The 16,155-nt window shown below is 39.0% G+C and overlaps 1 protein-coding gene across 1 annotated transcript in view; it reads left to right on the plus strand.

Annotated features, from left to right (window-relative positions):
- The window catches only part of fgf24 (fibroblast growth factor 24), a 35,280-nt gene extending 28,989 nt beyond the window's left edge, over window positions 1-6,291 (plus strand). Inside the window, exons 4-5 of the mRNA XM_088344848.1 lie at window positions 3,455-3,561; window positions 5,722-6,291. Of these exons, the coding sequence (XP_088200974.1) occupies window positions 3,455-3,561; window positions 5,722-5,994 (380 nt within the window). The 3' untranslated portion in view covers window positions 5,995-6,291. The remainder of the gene's footprint in view (window positions 1-3,454; window positions 3,562-5,721) is intronic.
- The last annotated feature ends 9,864 nt before the right edge of the window (window positions 6,292-16,155 follow it).

The raw sequence follows: 16,155 nt of genomic DNA on the forward strand, positions 1-16,155 counted from the left end.
AATAAAAAGGTATTTTATGCCCTTAATTTTAAATCAATACACCATTTAAACTGACATAACAATTAAACAACCTTTTAGTTTCGTAGGAAAGCAAGTATTTGGATGAGTTAAAAGGTTGTAATTTTCTGAGAATAAAGTTGTAATAATTTTGTAATAATAACATAATATTTTCACCAATTTTAACAATAATTCTTTACTCTTAATTTTTTACCTTTGAAACAACCGTATTTGAAAAAAACTTTAGTTAAAAAAAACGATCTATTATTTAAAAAATGCGACTTTATACCGTCACTTGCTTACTCAAAATTTAAGTCAATATTTCCCTTCAGAAACCGAAGATTGTAAAAAAGTCACAATTTTAAAGGAAAATTCACATTTTTCTAAATGTATGTCTCAGTCATGTCGTTTTAAAGAGGAAAGGGAAATGAAGAAAGCTGTTTTGAAACGAGTATTTTAAATATGTTAGTCTAGTAATGTTATACAGTACACGCGATTGCCTTAAAATATATGAATAGACAATTAAATAAAACATCTATCCATCTGTTTTCTTCACCGCCTATCTCGACCAGGGTTGAGCGTAAATCAAATATCTTCTTTTAAAAGAGAATAATAACAGTGAAAGTAAGAATACAATAATATTTGAAGCCATCCATAACAACAGCCTACGATGTAGTGCCTGCGGGCACTAGGTAGCCCCCTAAGACTACCTGCGGACTGGTTAAAAAAAAATATCGCGGGTCATTGGGATTTTCTAGCAATTTTTTTTTCTAATGGACATAATGTTTAGTGGTTGACTGAGCCTATTTTAACCTTTAATAATTACAACCAGGTAAAAACATAGTAATAACATAGTAACAACTTGTTGTTTTAGAAAAGCATATCAAACTACTAGCTCTTTTTGCTAATTAGTAGCAAAGATAAGCTATTGGCTTTAAAAAAGGTTGGAGACCTCTGATTTGTATCATTGGTACTTAAATGCAAGATTGTCTTTTGTTTTTTTCTTTAATATTCCCGCAATGGCATTATTTTATCTTGATGTCTCACTCAAGCAATGTGATTGCTAAATTATCTATTAGGCGCAACACAAGATTATTTACAGATTCCTTAATTGTATGTCCACAAAACACATTTTGAGATGCACTAAAGAATCCAGACAGCACAAAAACCCAGAAATCAAAATTTCCCGCGCCTCAAGGCTCATTTCTTTCTATAGTTTGTCCCCAATGTAGCTTAAGGCCCATGGGCTTGGGGAGCCCATCCCTTCCCGTCCCCGGGGCCTATTCTGTCTTGAATGGCCGCCCTGTGTGTTAAACAAATGGATCATCTTAACTTTTTGATTGAGTGAGCACAGACTAAGGGCAGACTTGAAACCTAATCCTGCAGGTTGGGGGGTGTGGGGGGCACATAACCACTGCACAAATGTTTGGCGGCTCTGCTCGGAGGGCCCCTGCTGCAGACAAAGGGCCACATCGCGGGGGTTAACGTTGAAAAAGGGGCACCAGGGAGGGCTGTGTCGCGGGGAGGGGGTCCCGACCCAAGAAAAAAAAAAATCCACTGACTGGGATGTGTCCTGCAAGTGGATTACTTCTGTCATCTCATAGATTATGTTGGTTTTAGGCCCACATTGACAAAACATAAATGCGCTGTAAATATCTGCTACATACTTTAGTGCATTATAAAAAAGCTACCTCTTTTTGCAACAGCCCAAATGTCTTTCTGCCTTTTCTGTCTCCCTCCAGACAAAGTTGTTCCATTGCCCAGAAGCAAATACAAGAAAACATTGTTTTCAGTTATTGTAATTTTTAGGCATGTTTTGATTTAGCATCACTTGGTTTGAGTGGTCCATTTTCTTGCTTCACTTAATCTCTTATGCTGTCTTTTAGTCTCGACGGCTTTACTCTGGACCATTATTGATATTTCAAAAGCATGTTTTTGTTTTTACCACACGACCCTGATAAGGATAAGCGGCGCAGAAAATGGATGGGCGAATATTTTTTTTTCAACGTGGTTGTTCAGACCTATTTTTTGCTGCCCTTAAATAAATAATTTTTTACTATGGAGTAACATCTTTATAATGTTTGTGGCTAAGGGTTTCCTTTTTCTTGCTTGCATGTATTGTCTCTCTGGGGAGTATGTAAAGTATTCTTTTGTGAGCTTGTTTGGTGTTTGGAAATTTATACTTATTTTTATCCTCTCGGCTGTAGTGATTAATGTCTTGGTGCCCTTTATTTCTCATTTGTTGAAATCATCTTTTTTACTAAGAAATACATACAAAATACAATCTTATGGTTGTTTTAAGTTCCTTGGATTGGTTGTCATTTTCTTCCTTTCCTAGAGTCTCCAATCAAATTCCTCAGATGATATCGTAAGTAGATCAGGGGTCTCCATAGCACTGGCTACCCCCTGAAGAACACCTGAGTAGCCAGCGAAGAGGTTCCAATAATAGCTCACTAGTGATGGGTCATTGTCCTTTTATAGTATTTATTTTTTTCCTACAAACAATAGAAAGATAATTAATAAAGGGGAAACTGACCTTGACATGAGCATATATTGTTGCGTTAAAGAAATACTTTGATTTTTACCTTTTTTAAATTGTATTATTTCACTTGGAAAAGCTCTTAAGTATAAGAACAGGTTCAGTGTAGCGGATGTCAGTTTTTGTATAGGCCATCAACCATAAAATGAGGGATAGTGGCCCCTGAGCCACAAATTGGCCACTACTACTAGAAAATACTCCAAATGAGCCACAAATTGGCCACTACTACTAGAAAATACTCCAAATGTGGGGTAATTTGTCACATCGCTCTTTTATTTCTTAAGTTTTTAAATTCCTAAGTAACTGATGTGCCTTAAAGGTAAGATAAGCAAAACAACATGTTTTAGTATTAATCCTAAAGGTACACTGTGTAATATTTGACCTCCAGATGTTGCTTTATTGCAAAGCACCACCAAAAAGGAGTGCTACAAAGCACAAGGAAGAATACAACCTACAGAGATTCAAAGTGACCAAACCGCAACATTTTTCTCCTCATTTCTAACTGGCATGTTTTAGTGGTTGACTTCCTATTTGAACCCTACTTCTAATGATTACAACTTGGTAACAGCAAATCAATAGCGTCAAAAGTTGTCATTTTAGAAATACATATCAAATTGTATTCCATCGCACCTATCACTAACAAAAAGTAGCTCTTAGCTTCAAAAAGCTCGGTGACCCCCTGTAATAGATGCTTGTTTCTCTTTTTGTTTTGGGTATGAGGTGTCTCATTTTCACTTGGCAAAGAGGTATCCAGTATATTTCTGTACTTAATCTCCTTTTAGGTAAAATTGAAAAGTGGGCGTTATTACCATTGAAAAGCGAAAATTTGAATATCATCTCGTGTTTTTTTGGAAAAGATAAATTGTGCAAACTGCTTTTATTTAATCACCCTAATGTTTGCTTCTGTGTGTTTTTCAGCTCTTCTGGTAGTGGAGACAGAAACCTTTGGCAGCCACATCCGGATCAAAGGCAAAGAGAGCCAACACTACATCTGCATGAACGAGAAGGGCAAAATAGTCGGAAGGGTGAGTGCCCTGTAAATTCTGTCAAATCAAAACAGATTTTGCTAGAAGGGGCTTTAAATCCGGGTGAGTCACCCCATCCTCTCCTGCACTACGCCTACTCAAAACAATACCCTTTTGATAACTCTGGGCCCGTTCCTACATTACGTAACTGGATCGCTCAATTAGCCGCCGCAATGGCCACAATGCACCCGCGCTGCTAATGGTCACTTAAGAGGAATGCAATTATGTCACCTGCTCACACCAGGTGGTCTCCAGGAGGGGTTTAGAAGTTGCAGGGGTACGAATGGTGGTAGTGGTAGTAGTTATGCAGGGCTGCTGCTGGGAAAAGACTCTAGAAACCTAACATTTACAATGTTTTTATAAAAATCAACTATTACAATGCGGTCATGATGAAAACTGGAAAATTATGTTTTCATTTTCTTTAATTAGCACTGCAAAGCAAAAGTATACCTTCAGCAGAATTCCATTAACACTAATGCATTGTATTATCTTGCCACTCGAAGTCCCCCATTGAATAAAATGGCTCTCCATTTAGAAAAGAGGATTCTGAAAAATCTCACTATTCACTGGTTCTTGTTGGCTTGTCCCGTTCTCCAATTTTTAAAGGATTTTTTGTGGGGCATAGTCTCCATTAGTATTCCACAAGGGAAGAACCAATTGTCCTCCTTCATGAACGCTCTCTGCTATCTAAAACTTATTATCGCCTAATGGAAAAACGTGTTTGTTGCCTGATATTTTCTTCGCTTGGCTGTGAGCACCTACAAACACGAGAATTGCGATGTTTAGTTGGAAGAAAAATCTTTCTCCGCATACGATGGAAAATCTAGGTCACGAGCTAACACTCAAGACCGCTTAAGACCGCTCACCACTCGTGACTGCTTACTGGCAGCATGAGCTTGTTCCAGATAGCGCATGCAAACTACTACAGGAAAAAAGTGCTGGAGGTACATTTAAAAATACAGTAACTATAATTGAGTGTACAGAAAGTGCTTAGGTATGATCAACAGCCTCTCGATCGCATACCTATCAACCTCAGCCTATTGCTCCCTGAACCACAGCCACTTTCTACCAGTATCAATAGTTGCAATTCCACTTATTAAGCGATAATAAACCTTACACACACAACACAGCACTTATTTAACCGCAGACAAACAGACTATGAAGAATACCACGACAATATTAGCAATACACAATTACATTGTCGCCTGGTACCAGTGACCAAGACTATCAAGTCAAGTCAAGTCATGTTGATTTGTATAGCCCTTAATCACAAGGAGTCTCAAAGGGCTATCAGGATTAGAGCAATGGACAGGATGATATTCGTCATTTATAACCTTTCAATCCCGTATAATAATTGTTACATGGCATACACAATTTCAAATGATTAAACAATATATAAAATTAGGGGGAAACATAAACTGTAAGTTGACAGGGGTGCAATCTCCATCAGTCCTCTTTGCATCCCCATCCTCCGCACCATGCACACAACATTGTTTCGGCGACTGCCTTCATGGTAGAGGTACGCTCTTGGGCCTGGGCAATCAATTTTTTCTTCATAGAGGATCTGTACAGCATGCACTTACTTTTACTCAAGTATTTATTTAGACGACTGTTTTTTACTTCTACTTGATCTTACCTATATTCCATGGTAAGTGCTCATAATAAACTTGCATTTTATTTTGTTAATATTATCTTTTTTATCTTCTTACGTATTGTACTATATTTATATGTTTATTTTATATTTAAATGTGTTACACATGTAATTTGAGCTACAAGCACAATTCTGGAACAAATTAAGCTCTTATGTAGAGGTACCACAGTACAGTAAATGCAGGTCCTTTTTTTTGCCTTAGCTCTGGAAACAGTGCAATATTAGTATACCTTCAGCAGTCACCACTTTGTCCAATTGCCCTTTTCTTTTGTTATCCATATTTTTGGATATTTGCCTTTTTTGCCTAGAGAACTTAACATAGACCACTGTTGTTATTCTTCAAAACTGGTTCAATGCTGTGGGACTTTTATACTTTCTTTTGCAAATTTCCAACCAATACATCTCTGAAGTTTGAAGATTTGAAGCTCACCAATATTGTGTCACGATTGATCCTTGAATAGAGCTCTTTTGAACATAAAATAAAGTGTCCTCTCATTGTTTTTTACCAGCCCGACGGCAGGAAGCAGGAGTGCGTTTTCGTAGAGGAGTTCCTGGAGAACAACTACACGGCGCTGGTGTCGGCCAAATACAAAGGCTGGTACCTGGGCTTTAACCGAAAGGGCCGGCCCAAGAAGGGCTCGAGGACCACCCAGCGGCAGCAAGAGGTCCACTTTATGAAGCGGGACCCCAAAGGCCGCGAGGATCCGATGGAAGAGTTCCGCTTCACGCCAGTCACCAAACGCACGCGGCGAGCCCGCCGGATAAAAGCCAGGAGGAACTGATGGACGCATGAATGGTTTCATTTACAGCACTCAGGAGGGCAGACACTCCACAGACAATCTGGTCTTGAAAGAACAAATTTCTATTTTTCTACTTGATGCGTCCCGATGTCTTATTTATACGTACGGATAAACCACAGGAAGCTTTTCGGGACAGCGTCTTTGTTGACTTTCAAGCCAGGAGGTGATGCAATGCCGTAAAGATCAGCCAAGTGGGATTTATTGGAACCGTGTTTGTGTTGCCCCGCCATGACGAGAACGCCATATTTTCCACTGGAAGAGGACGCCGTGGAAACAAGAAGAAATGCCACTGGAATGACTGTGTTGCTCTGAGTGCAATATTTCATACAGCATTCTATGTATTTTTCAAACCCGATTCTAGGTCTTCCACTTCTTTTGCAGACACACTACTGGACAAACCAGAAAAAAAAAATCTGAGGGTTTTTTTTTTGTTCTTTTGGTAATGAAACCTCTTCTACCTCCTGGTTTCTTATTTCCTGAGTCATCGACAAGTTCTACTGGGACACTTCTGCAGTGACTTTACCATTTCTCCCTCCTCCTCACTCCAGTAATGTGTACTCACCTGTCTACTGGCAACCTTACTAACAAAAGTGACACACATTTATGACCTTTTTTTAATATAAGCAAAAAATAATTTTATGACTATTATTAAGATATTTATTGCCTCCAATTTGTAAATAAAATGTGCTAAGTTTTATTTGGCCTCTGTTAATAAAATGAGGACTATATTTTAATTCAGTGATGTCTATGTCTTTATTGCTAGTGTGGGTCCTTAATCCATTTTGGGTGAATTCAAAAGCAGCAGTTTAAACTCTCTAAGAATTGCTTCTTTAGAGAAGAATAGTTGAATTACCTCAACTGTTTAATTCTAGGCATGTTTAAATACATCCTGTCAAGATAGATATCCACACAACATTTCAGGATTATCTGTAAAGCTGGTTTTGGTGGTAATTTTTTTCAAAAGTTCAAAGGATCCAACAGAATATAAAATTATTGAATCAAAACAAAATGGATTACATCCTGTGATCCAGGGAATTTTCTCCATGGATTCAAGAATCATGAACCGCACCTAATGCTATACAAATACACCTTGCAGTCTCTCCTCCCAAATGAGGATGATTTCCTTGGCTGCCTACAGTCTCTAAATGGTCCTAGAGCAGGGGTCACCAAACTTTAAGCTGAGAGCTACTTTATTTTACTGATTGGTGCGAAGAGCTACCATTTTGATATACATTTCCAAAATAAACAACATATGTTGTGAATGTTATGACAAGGTCTAATATTTATACGTTAAGTCAACGACTTAAAAAAAAATCAAATTTACTAAAAGATTGCAAAGACCCATCCCTGGTGAGCCGTTTTTAGAACCTGTCCGCAGGGTACTCAGGTTCTTAGGTGGCCCATGTACATCACGTTGGAGAACCCTGTCCTCAGGGCTGTCTTCATAAGGAAGTAAAAGTGGGCTCCTACATCTGTGCCATAACATAGGAGTATTACTTTTGACGGTCTCTACTTTGACACCGTGTCTTGTTTTCTTCGTGTCCACAGTCTCCTTGTGGATAAAATGTATCTCAGTCTCTTAGGGAAATACATTTTAGATGATGTGCCGTTTAATATCCCATGCACTATGGATTCAGCAGTTTCAATGTTGTCATGCTACACCTGCTTTGTCACTGTCCTCACTGATAAAATGTTTCATCATAGCCAAGAAAGACAACTGTAAGCAGGCTACCATAGTTGTCTTGCGTCCATCCATCCATTATCTGCACCGCTTATCTTCAGTAGGGTCGCGGGGGTGCTGGAGCCCTTCCCAGCTGTCTTCGGGCAGTGGGAAGGGGACACCCTGAACTGGTTGCCAGACAGTCGCAGGGTACACAGGGACAGAGAATTCACTCGCTCATTCACACCTAGGGACAATTCAGACAAGCCAATTAACCTAACATGCATGTTTTTGGAATGTGGGAGGAAACCAGAGTGCCCGGAGGAAACCCACGCAAGCACAGGGAGAAAATGCAAACTCCACACAGAAAGTTCGATCTCATGACCTGAGAACTGTGATGCACACGTGCTAACCACCGCACCGCCGTGCTGCCCAGTTGTCTTGCATTCCACTGTTATTTGATTTTGAGGCAGCCACAGATTAATTAGAAAAAAAGAGTAATCAGTTTTGTATAACTTTTATGTAACAATTTCCTGCGCATCCAAAATTGAGGCCAGTCTTAAAAGCATGACGGCAACATTCTGAAAATATTTCAAGATCGCACTGAGGAGCGGAAAAATTGCAAAATTGCTTTCCTAACCTTTGAACAAGGCTAAAAATAGGCTTTTGTTTGTTGAGAGCATTCAAAAAGCATGGACATTTCTCTATGTTTTATGAAAGGTGCTGCAGGAATGCGCAGCGGTATGCTTTCCCCAACGCTGTTTACAGGAACCGTCAGACTGAATGATGATGCCACGGAAGACAGGGGGAAAAAATACTGGGTTTGAATTCTCAAGGCTTCTCCCTTCTATTGGCCCCCCCGAAGGGGCACCCCCACCTCACTTGTCCCCTTTACCTTCAGGGGTATGTGTGGTCGACTTTTAACAGTGGATGATTCACCGCTTACATGATAGATCAGGGCTTGTCTCTGATGGCGGAGTTAAAGCAGAATAGACTTTTAGGAATGTTTTATGTCCCCCCTCGTAGCTTTTTCATCATGTCCCCCCCACATGCAACCTCTGGGAGCTATTAAACCACTGTTTCCCAGTGGTGGGTGGTAGGTTTTGGATTTGGCCTTTCACTAAGTTTTTGAATGACGTAATGCACACCTTGATTACAATCACTATTTATTTTATGTATTCGAGGATGAATACTGTATCAACAATACTAAAATGTACTGGAGCATGTAAGCATATTGATTAATATAAAAGCAAACTCTAAAAATAAAACACATGTTAATTACCAGAGACTCTTTTGCTGACATAGCAGCAAAACGTCTTTCTTTGCTCCTGTAAAGAAAAAAAAGAATACAATAAAATAAGCCAGTTAGAAGCGGAGGTGGTTGACCAGGCTTCACAAATTCCACTTTTTCTTGGAAAAAATATTTTTGCCTCCTTTACCGCTTCCCTACTTTAATGGAAAATTGAGGTTTGACATCTATAGCTGTCTATTGCTGTGTAATGTCAAGTCAAGTCATGTTTATTTGTATAGCCCTTAATCACAAAGAGTTGTCTTTGTGATGTTTTATTTATGTCTTACTTACTGGCAAAAATACATAATAACACTTGCAGGCCTGTCTTTAGTTGAAATCAGCATTACAGTTCTGCTGCATGAACAGCAATGGAGTGATAAACACAATAATTGAATTTTCTGCAATCTGTACCTCTCAAATTTAGACGGACTTTACCCTATGTCACTGGCATCAAAAGATAAAAAATATACATTTTGTGTGGTAAAGTGTCAAATAATGATACATTTACAAAACTCAATTCCAATGAAGTTGGGAAAGTGTGTTAATTGCAAATAAAAATTGATCCAAGTAAATTGCAAATTCTTTTCAACCCATATTTAAATGAATGCACAGCAAAGACAACATATTTATTGTCTTCACTCATAAACTTTATTGTTTTGGGAGAAAATCATCAACTCTGTAATTTGATGACAGCAACACGTGCCAAAATAGTTGGGACAGGTGTCAATAACTACTCAGAAAGTGGATGAATGGAAATCAACCAACTATTTGCAGGTGAACAGATGAATTAGCAACAGGTGAGAGTTGTTACTGGGTATAAAAAAGGGAGACCCGAACAAGCTAAGTCATTCACATGCAAGGATGGGGCGAGGTTCACCTCTTTGTGAACAACTGCGTGAGCAAATTGTTGAACAGTTTAAAAACAACATTCCTCAAAGTACAATTGCAAGGAATTTAGGGATATCATCATCTACAGTCCATAATATTGTGAAAAGGTTCAGGGAATCTGGAGAAATCACTGTGCGTAAACGGCATGGCCGTAAACCATTATTGAATGCCCGTGACCTCCGAGCCCTCAAGCGGTACTGCATTAAGAACCGACATCAATGTGTAAAGGACATCACCACATGGGCTCAGGAACACTTTGGAAAACCACTGTCAGTCAATACAGTTCGACGCTATATCCGTAAGTGTGGGTTAAAACTTTATGTTGCAAAGCGTAAGCCATTCATCAACAACATCCAGAAACGCCGCAGGGTTCTCTGGGCCCGAGCCCATCTAAAATGGACTGATACAAAGTGGAAAAGTGTTCTGTGGTCTGATGAGTCAGTTTTCCAAATTGTGTTTGGAAATTGTGGACGTCGTGTCCTCCGGTCCAAAGAAGAACAGAACCACCCAGACTGTTATGCACGCAAAGTGCAAAAGCCAGCATCTGTGATGGTATGGGGGTGCATGAGTGGCCAAGGAATGGGTAACCTGCACATCTGTGAAGGCACCATTAATGCAGAAAAGTACATTCAGGTTTTGGAACAAAGTATGTTGCCATCCAAACAGAATCTTTACCATGGGCGCCCTTGCTTCTTCCAGCAGGATAATGCCAAGCCACACACTGCACGTCTCACGACAGCGTGGCTTCGTAGTAAGAGGGTGCGGGTGCTTGACTGGCCTGCCTGCAGTCCTGACCTGTCTCCCATTGAAAATGTGTGGCGCATTATAAAGCGCAGAATAAGACAAAGGAGACCCCGGACTGTTGAACAGCTGAAGCTGTACATAAAGCAAGAATGGGAAAGGATTCCACTATCAACGATTCAACAACTAGTCTCCTCACTTCCTAAACGTTTATTGAGTGTTATTAAAAGGAAAGGTGATGTAACACAATGGTGAAGAAGCCCCTTTCCCAACTACTTTGGCACTTGTTGCAATTATAAAATTCTAAGTTTATCATTATTTGCTTATGGAAATAAAGTTTATGAGTTTGAACATGGATAATCTTGTCTTTGTGGTGTATTCATTTAAATATGGGTTAGAAAAGGTTTGCAAGTCATTCTATTCTAATTTTACTGACATTTTAAACTTTTTCCCAACTTCAATGGAATTGACTTTTGTAAATAAGTAGCAAATTTAAAAGGTAATCACAAAATATTTTGTAATTAATCATGATTAATCACATATTTTTATCCTGTCTTATCTGAACCACAGATGTTTGTCCAAGTACCGTAATGGAATTAACTTAGATGAACAAAAAAGAAAGCACTTTTGAATTCAATCAAAGTTTTTTTCTTCAGGCAGAAGTACAACTTGGCTTCTTCATATCGTTTAAACAATTCTCCAAAAATCTATTAGAAAAGAGTAGAAAAAGCAAATAATATATTTTTCCTAAAAATCTACAGGTGAGACTCACTGGATAAGGAATTGTCAATAGGAACATGAATATCCGAACTTTTCGTATATCTTTCCCTTTGAGTCAGTTTGACACCAAGTCAAGTGAAACTCCCCAAAAGAATTCAGCAGGCGATGCTTTTTCTATTTTTCCATCGGCATATCTCAGCGTTACCCAAGTGTGTCAAAAAGTGCATATTGACATTTAAACCAATAAAGGGGAAGAGAGAGACGCCATTTTCCTTATTTTTTGTTCGTAAACCTCCCGCCAGGCTTTTCTCCGACCCCACCTTTGATCAGTGGGCCCAATCACTTCCAAGTGAAACATAGAATGGAGCCCTCTCTCTCTTTCAAGCTTTAAACCCTGCCAACTGGTTGACATTCTATTATTAGGGCGCACACAATGGATACAGTATGAGTTTCGGAGTGTGGACACGACGAGTGAGAAAAAGGCGCTTGCCGCCACTCACTTAGCAATTAGCCGTGCCAACAGAAATGTTTTCGCTTTTAACAAGATTTGTCTCGGCGAGTTTTAGCGGAGGTGAAGGGGACGCGCCAAAGAAAACATGGCTCGATTACGACTTTTCACTGCTTGTCATTTACTGTCAAAACAGGAGCGTGGCCACTCATGGCTACGCGCGACCCGTTGCTCCTTGTTAATGTATTTTGGTTTTGTTTTTTTGCGCAGTAGCATCGTCACGGAGGAGACAGTGTGTGATTGTAGGAGTGTTTTCATAGGATTAGCAATGTGCTTACTGGATGTACTCAGTAGCAGCGGTGGAAAACACAGACCGATGTGGTGGACTTTGCAATAACAGCTATACTATAAACCACAATGTCATCGGGTTCAAATGCACGCATGTTGGGTTCATTTATGACTAAATTGTCTGTCGGTGTGACTGTGCGGATAAAAGTTGTCTATGTGTTACTGAATGCCAGCCAGTCTAGGATGTGCCCGATTATTTGTTAAATGTTTTTGAATTAAGGACATTCACCCATTCCAAAAGGAGATAAGTAATGTATGATGGGCTCAAAATTGGCAAACCTGCACCACAGTAGATGTGTTCTTTGATAGTATCTCCGTCTTCCCGTATCATTATGTTTTACATGTGTAGGAACCAAGCCTCTATTACCAGGACGATCGATTTTGGCCCTCAATTTGGGGGTGATATGACTTTGCCAGCAGCTACTTACCAATATGCTAACAGTTTATGAAAATACAACCAAACAGGGTTTGTATATCTGTAAACATTATTACTTAAATTGTTAGGATATAGTTTCTAAACAATATCAGCATTCTACTTAAGTAATTAAATAATGTTGACATTGTCAAACCAAGTTCATTCCAAAGTGAAGTCACTGTATGGTTAAGCTATCCCACACAGATGAAAGGAGTGAAGTGTTGTTATTAACATTACCCCATTTTAATGAATGGATACAATTGCTAAGGAAACAAAATGAGACTTCAAAATTATTTCATTCACTCTTTTTCATACATTTCTCAGAGATGTGTGTTGAACTGCTTATGGCAACTCCACCACACACACTCATGGCCAACAAGGCACTCTAAAGTTTCCCTTTTCCAGACTATTGTGTTTTTTTAAGGTTTCCTCCTTTTGCATTGGATCTGAGGATTAAATGAGGTGCTGTTAAGTGGACATGATAGTGTACTAAACAGGGAGAAAAATTTCCATTATAGTGGCATAGCTCACTAGCTAATTGCTTGACAAGATTGTGTTGGGTAACAACAGTGGTGAATGACAGAATGAACATTTGTAGAGAGTGGAGAAAGGAGGGCTAATTTTTAAACGCGCATCGGATCATTAAAACTGAAATGGTCAAAGAGTGTTCAAAGCATATGTGCACTGAATGAACTAGCTCTGGATGGCCAAACAATTGTTGTCTTTCATTTTTCAGCAAACATAAAAATGTTGATTATTATATCCATGATTCCTTTTCTTTCAGGGAAAGACGTACATCCCAAATGATAATGCATGCAAACATATTACATATTATTAGATGTTTCAAGCTTATCTCTGAGTTTACGTCAAGAGGATTTTTAAGGTGACCTTGCATTGAATCAGTACTGGCATCTTCCCTAGCGATTCGTGTGGAGGTGGACACAAGCACAAAGACGGACTGCAAAGTCTGAGACTCAAACTGAGGTCCTTAAAACTGTGAGGCTGCCGCAACGACCACTTGTCCTCAGCGCTGCCATTCATTTCCAATCAGAGAACATTATTCAAACATGACTTCACTTTCCTGATGTTCGCACGAGTGGAAAAACAAACACAAGTCAAAAATGCGTCTTCCATTGAATCATGTGGCTTATGTCCATTGGTGGGAAAGTGCTGATTAATTGTGTCATAGCCCCTGTGAGAAAGTACACCCTGCGCAAAGCACTAATTACGGGCCTGGGGTTAGGCCCAGAGAAAACAGGCGGGTGAAAAACCCAACGTCGAACAAAGGCTCATGTCATATCTCAAGACAATGAGGAGGCCAAAGAATGGTGGCAAAGAAGAAGTTAACGAGCTGTGTCACCTGGCATCTGACTGAGGGTGCTCTTGTTCACATCCACCGGTGTCAGTGCAAGATAATAAAAACTGTCCCTAATAGCTGTTGTTGTTGTTGGTGCTATTGAGAAAAACTGGGGTGTCAAACGTATTTTTGGGATGGGGCAAGTCAGGGTTTGGTTTGCCTTTTGGTTGTAACAAGGAATGTGAAGCTACACTGGAGGCACTTTTGGCGTTTTGGAGATTCCTAAATTCAATGGTTTACAGCAAAACATTGTGTGTTCCTAAATTTGTATTTGTTTTATTCAGTATCGTCTACGTTATCACTGGATGTCAATCAAAGGCACATTATTGTAAGCTTTCGCCACCCAGGGCCGCTTAGTGACAAAGTGCGCTCTCGTTGTGTTTACTCCCAGGTCAACCTCTAGCCAGAGGTCGCTTGCTAGTCCCTCACGCCGCTAATGCGACACATGTTTTCATGAGACAAGACAAGCAACCCCGCAATGGTGGTTGCTTCCCTCAACTAATGATGTCAAGTGATTCCCGCTCCGCTGGATTCCCTTTTTAAAAGCGGAATAAAAGGAGGGGTCAGCATGGGGGGCACCCGGAGCGCTTTGGGTAAACGAGGAGGAAGACAACTGTGTCATATTATAATCAGAGGGTAAACGTTTTGATGATAAGGCGATCTATTGATTACTTTTCACTGGATTTCCTGTCAGAGTTTACAAATCAAGAGTACACTTCAAAGTAATGTTTTATTTTATTTTTTTACATTATACAAGTCGGAATTGAAACCACATTGTATTTCTATGTAAGGCTCGTGCAGTTTACAGCTTAAAACAGGGGTTGAGAACCTTTTTGACCGAAAGAGCAATGAAAGCAAAATATTTAGATTTTTTTTTTTTTGAGAGACACATAATATATTGTAAGACATAATTAAAAAAACAAAAGAACAAACCCGCTCTCCAGGCAAAAAGCAATTCTTCAGCACATTTTATTTCACTGTGTGACGTCTAATGATTTTATAACATCTAGAAAATAATAGTAATGCCAGAGGTTGTGACCCATAACAATAAATGTACCACTTAACATGTCTCTCCCTCCCGCAGTTACATAAGACCGTTGACGTTTATTTTGACCGGCATTTTTGTCATAAATTAAGATTTCAAAATCAGGTGGGAGCTTTGTTGTTTTGTGAAGATGTAATACAGTACAATACGGATGTATGTAGGGGAGTGTGCTATGTGTGCAAATATTTGCCCAATAACTACCGCTCTCATGATTAAAAAGTTCTGGTTGCTTGGCTGGTGTTTTAAATTGAATTAAATAAAATTGTCTATGTTGTCATTGATATCAATGTAGTAGAACATGATGGGCAACAAGATTAGACATAACACTCCATGGTAAACATGTAATGAAGACATTAAAGATAAAATAATATAAAAGACTGTCATGATAAATAGGCAAAAATATTTACAAAGTAATGCTTAGAGACAACTGTTTGGGTGTTTAGAGTTTGTTCTGTAGGTTTTCATCATAAAGTGTCTTAACAGTGAATATAGATTGTTGAAAGTGCTTCCATATAACAGATTTTTTAGAGGCAAAACGGGGTCTGTTGGTGTTACACCGTCAGTGTAAACTGTAGCTGAAATGTTTCCCTATATTTGGACCAAACTAATACCTTTCCTCGTACCCTAAACTTGGAAAGTTACAAAGATGATTAAAAAGGCAAATATTTTATCTCTGAACCAGATCATGAAATGCAATATTACGTTCCTGACCCCTGGCTAAGAAATAAATAAAAATATAATGGACAGGTTAACAAATGTTGGTACAGCAGCATATTCATATTTGAGTGCAGACACATGATGACACAAAATACGACAGTTACCGTTTTGTCTTTCATGAAGAATAACTTTAAATGCTACAACTAACTGAGAAGTTGTGACCGTCTCAATATCTGTATGCCAGTGGTGCACTGCTCTGTAAAAGTTGTGCCATGTGGACTAACCAAAATGGGTGAGGCTTAAAGAATGGCAAAAATGTTTAATTTTTAAATGCCATTATCCCGTTATAGATTTACAATACAAAAAGAAAGAGAGCCATTTTCAATTAAAAAAAACACTCATTTAACATATTTTGATGGTTATTCGGGGGCGGCTGGAACAGATAGATGGAGTTTTTATTATTTTGAATGGTAAAGGATGATTAAAGCTTTTTGAATGCCTAGCATGGTTAGGGTACTCAAACCCTACACTAAAACTGTTTTCTAATAAGACATTCATCATGTTTGGAAGATG

Source organism: Urocampus carinirostris, chromosome 9 (genome assembly GCF_059441175.1).
Source record: "Urocampus carinirostris isolate Australia breed hairy pipefish chromosome 9, RoL_Ucar_1.0, whole genome shotgun sequence".
In the NCBI taxonomy this organism is placed as follows: domain Eukaryota; kingdom Metazoa; phylum Chordata; class Actinopteri; order Syngnathiformes; family Syngnathidae; genus Urocampus; species Urocampus carinirostris.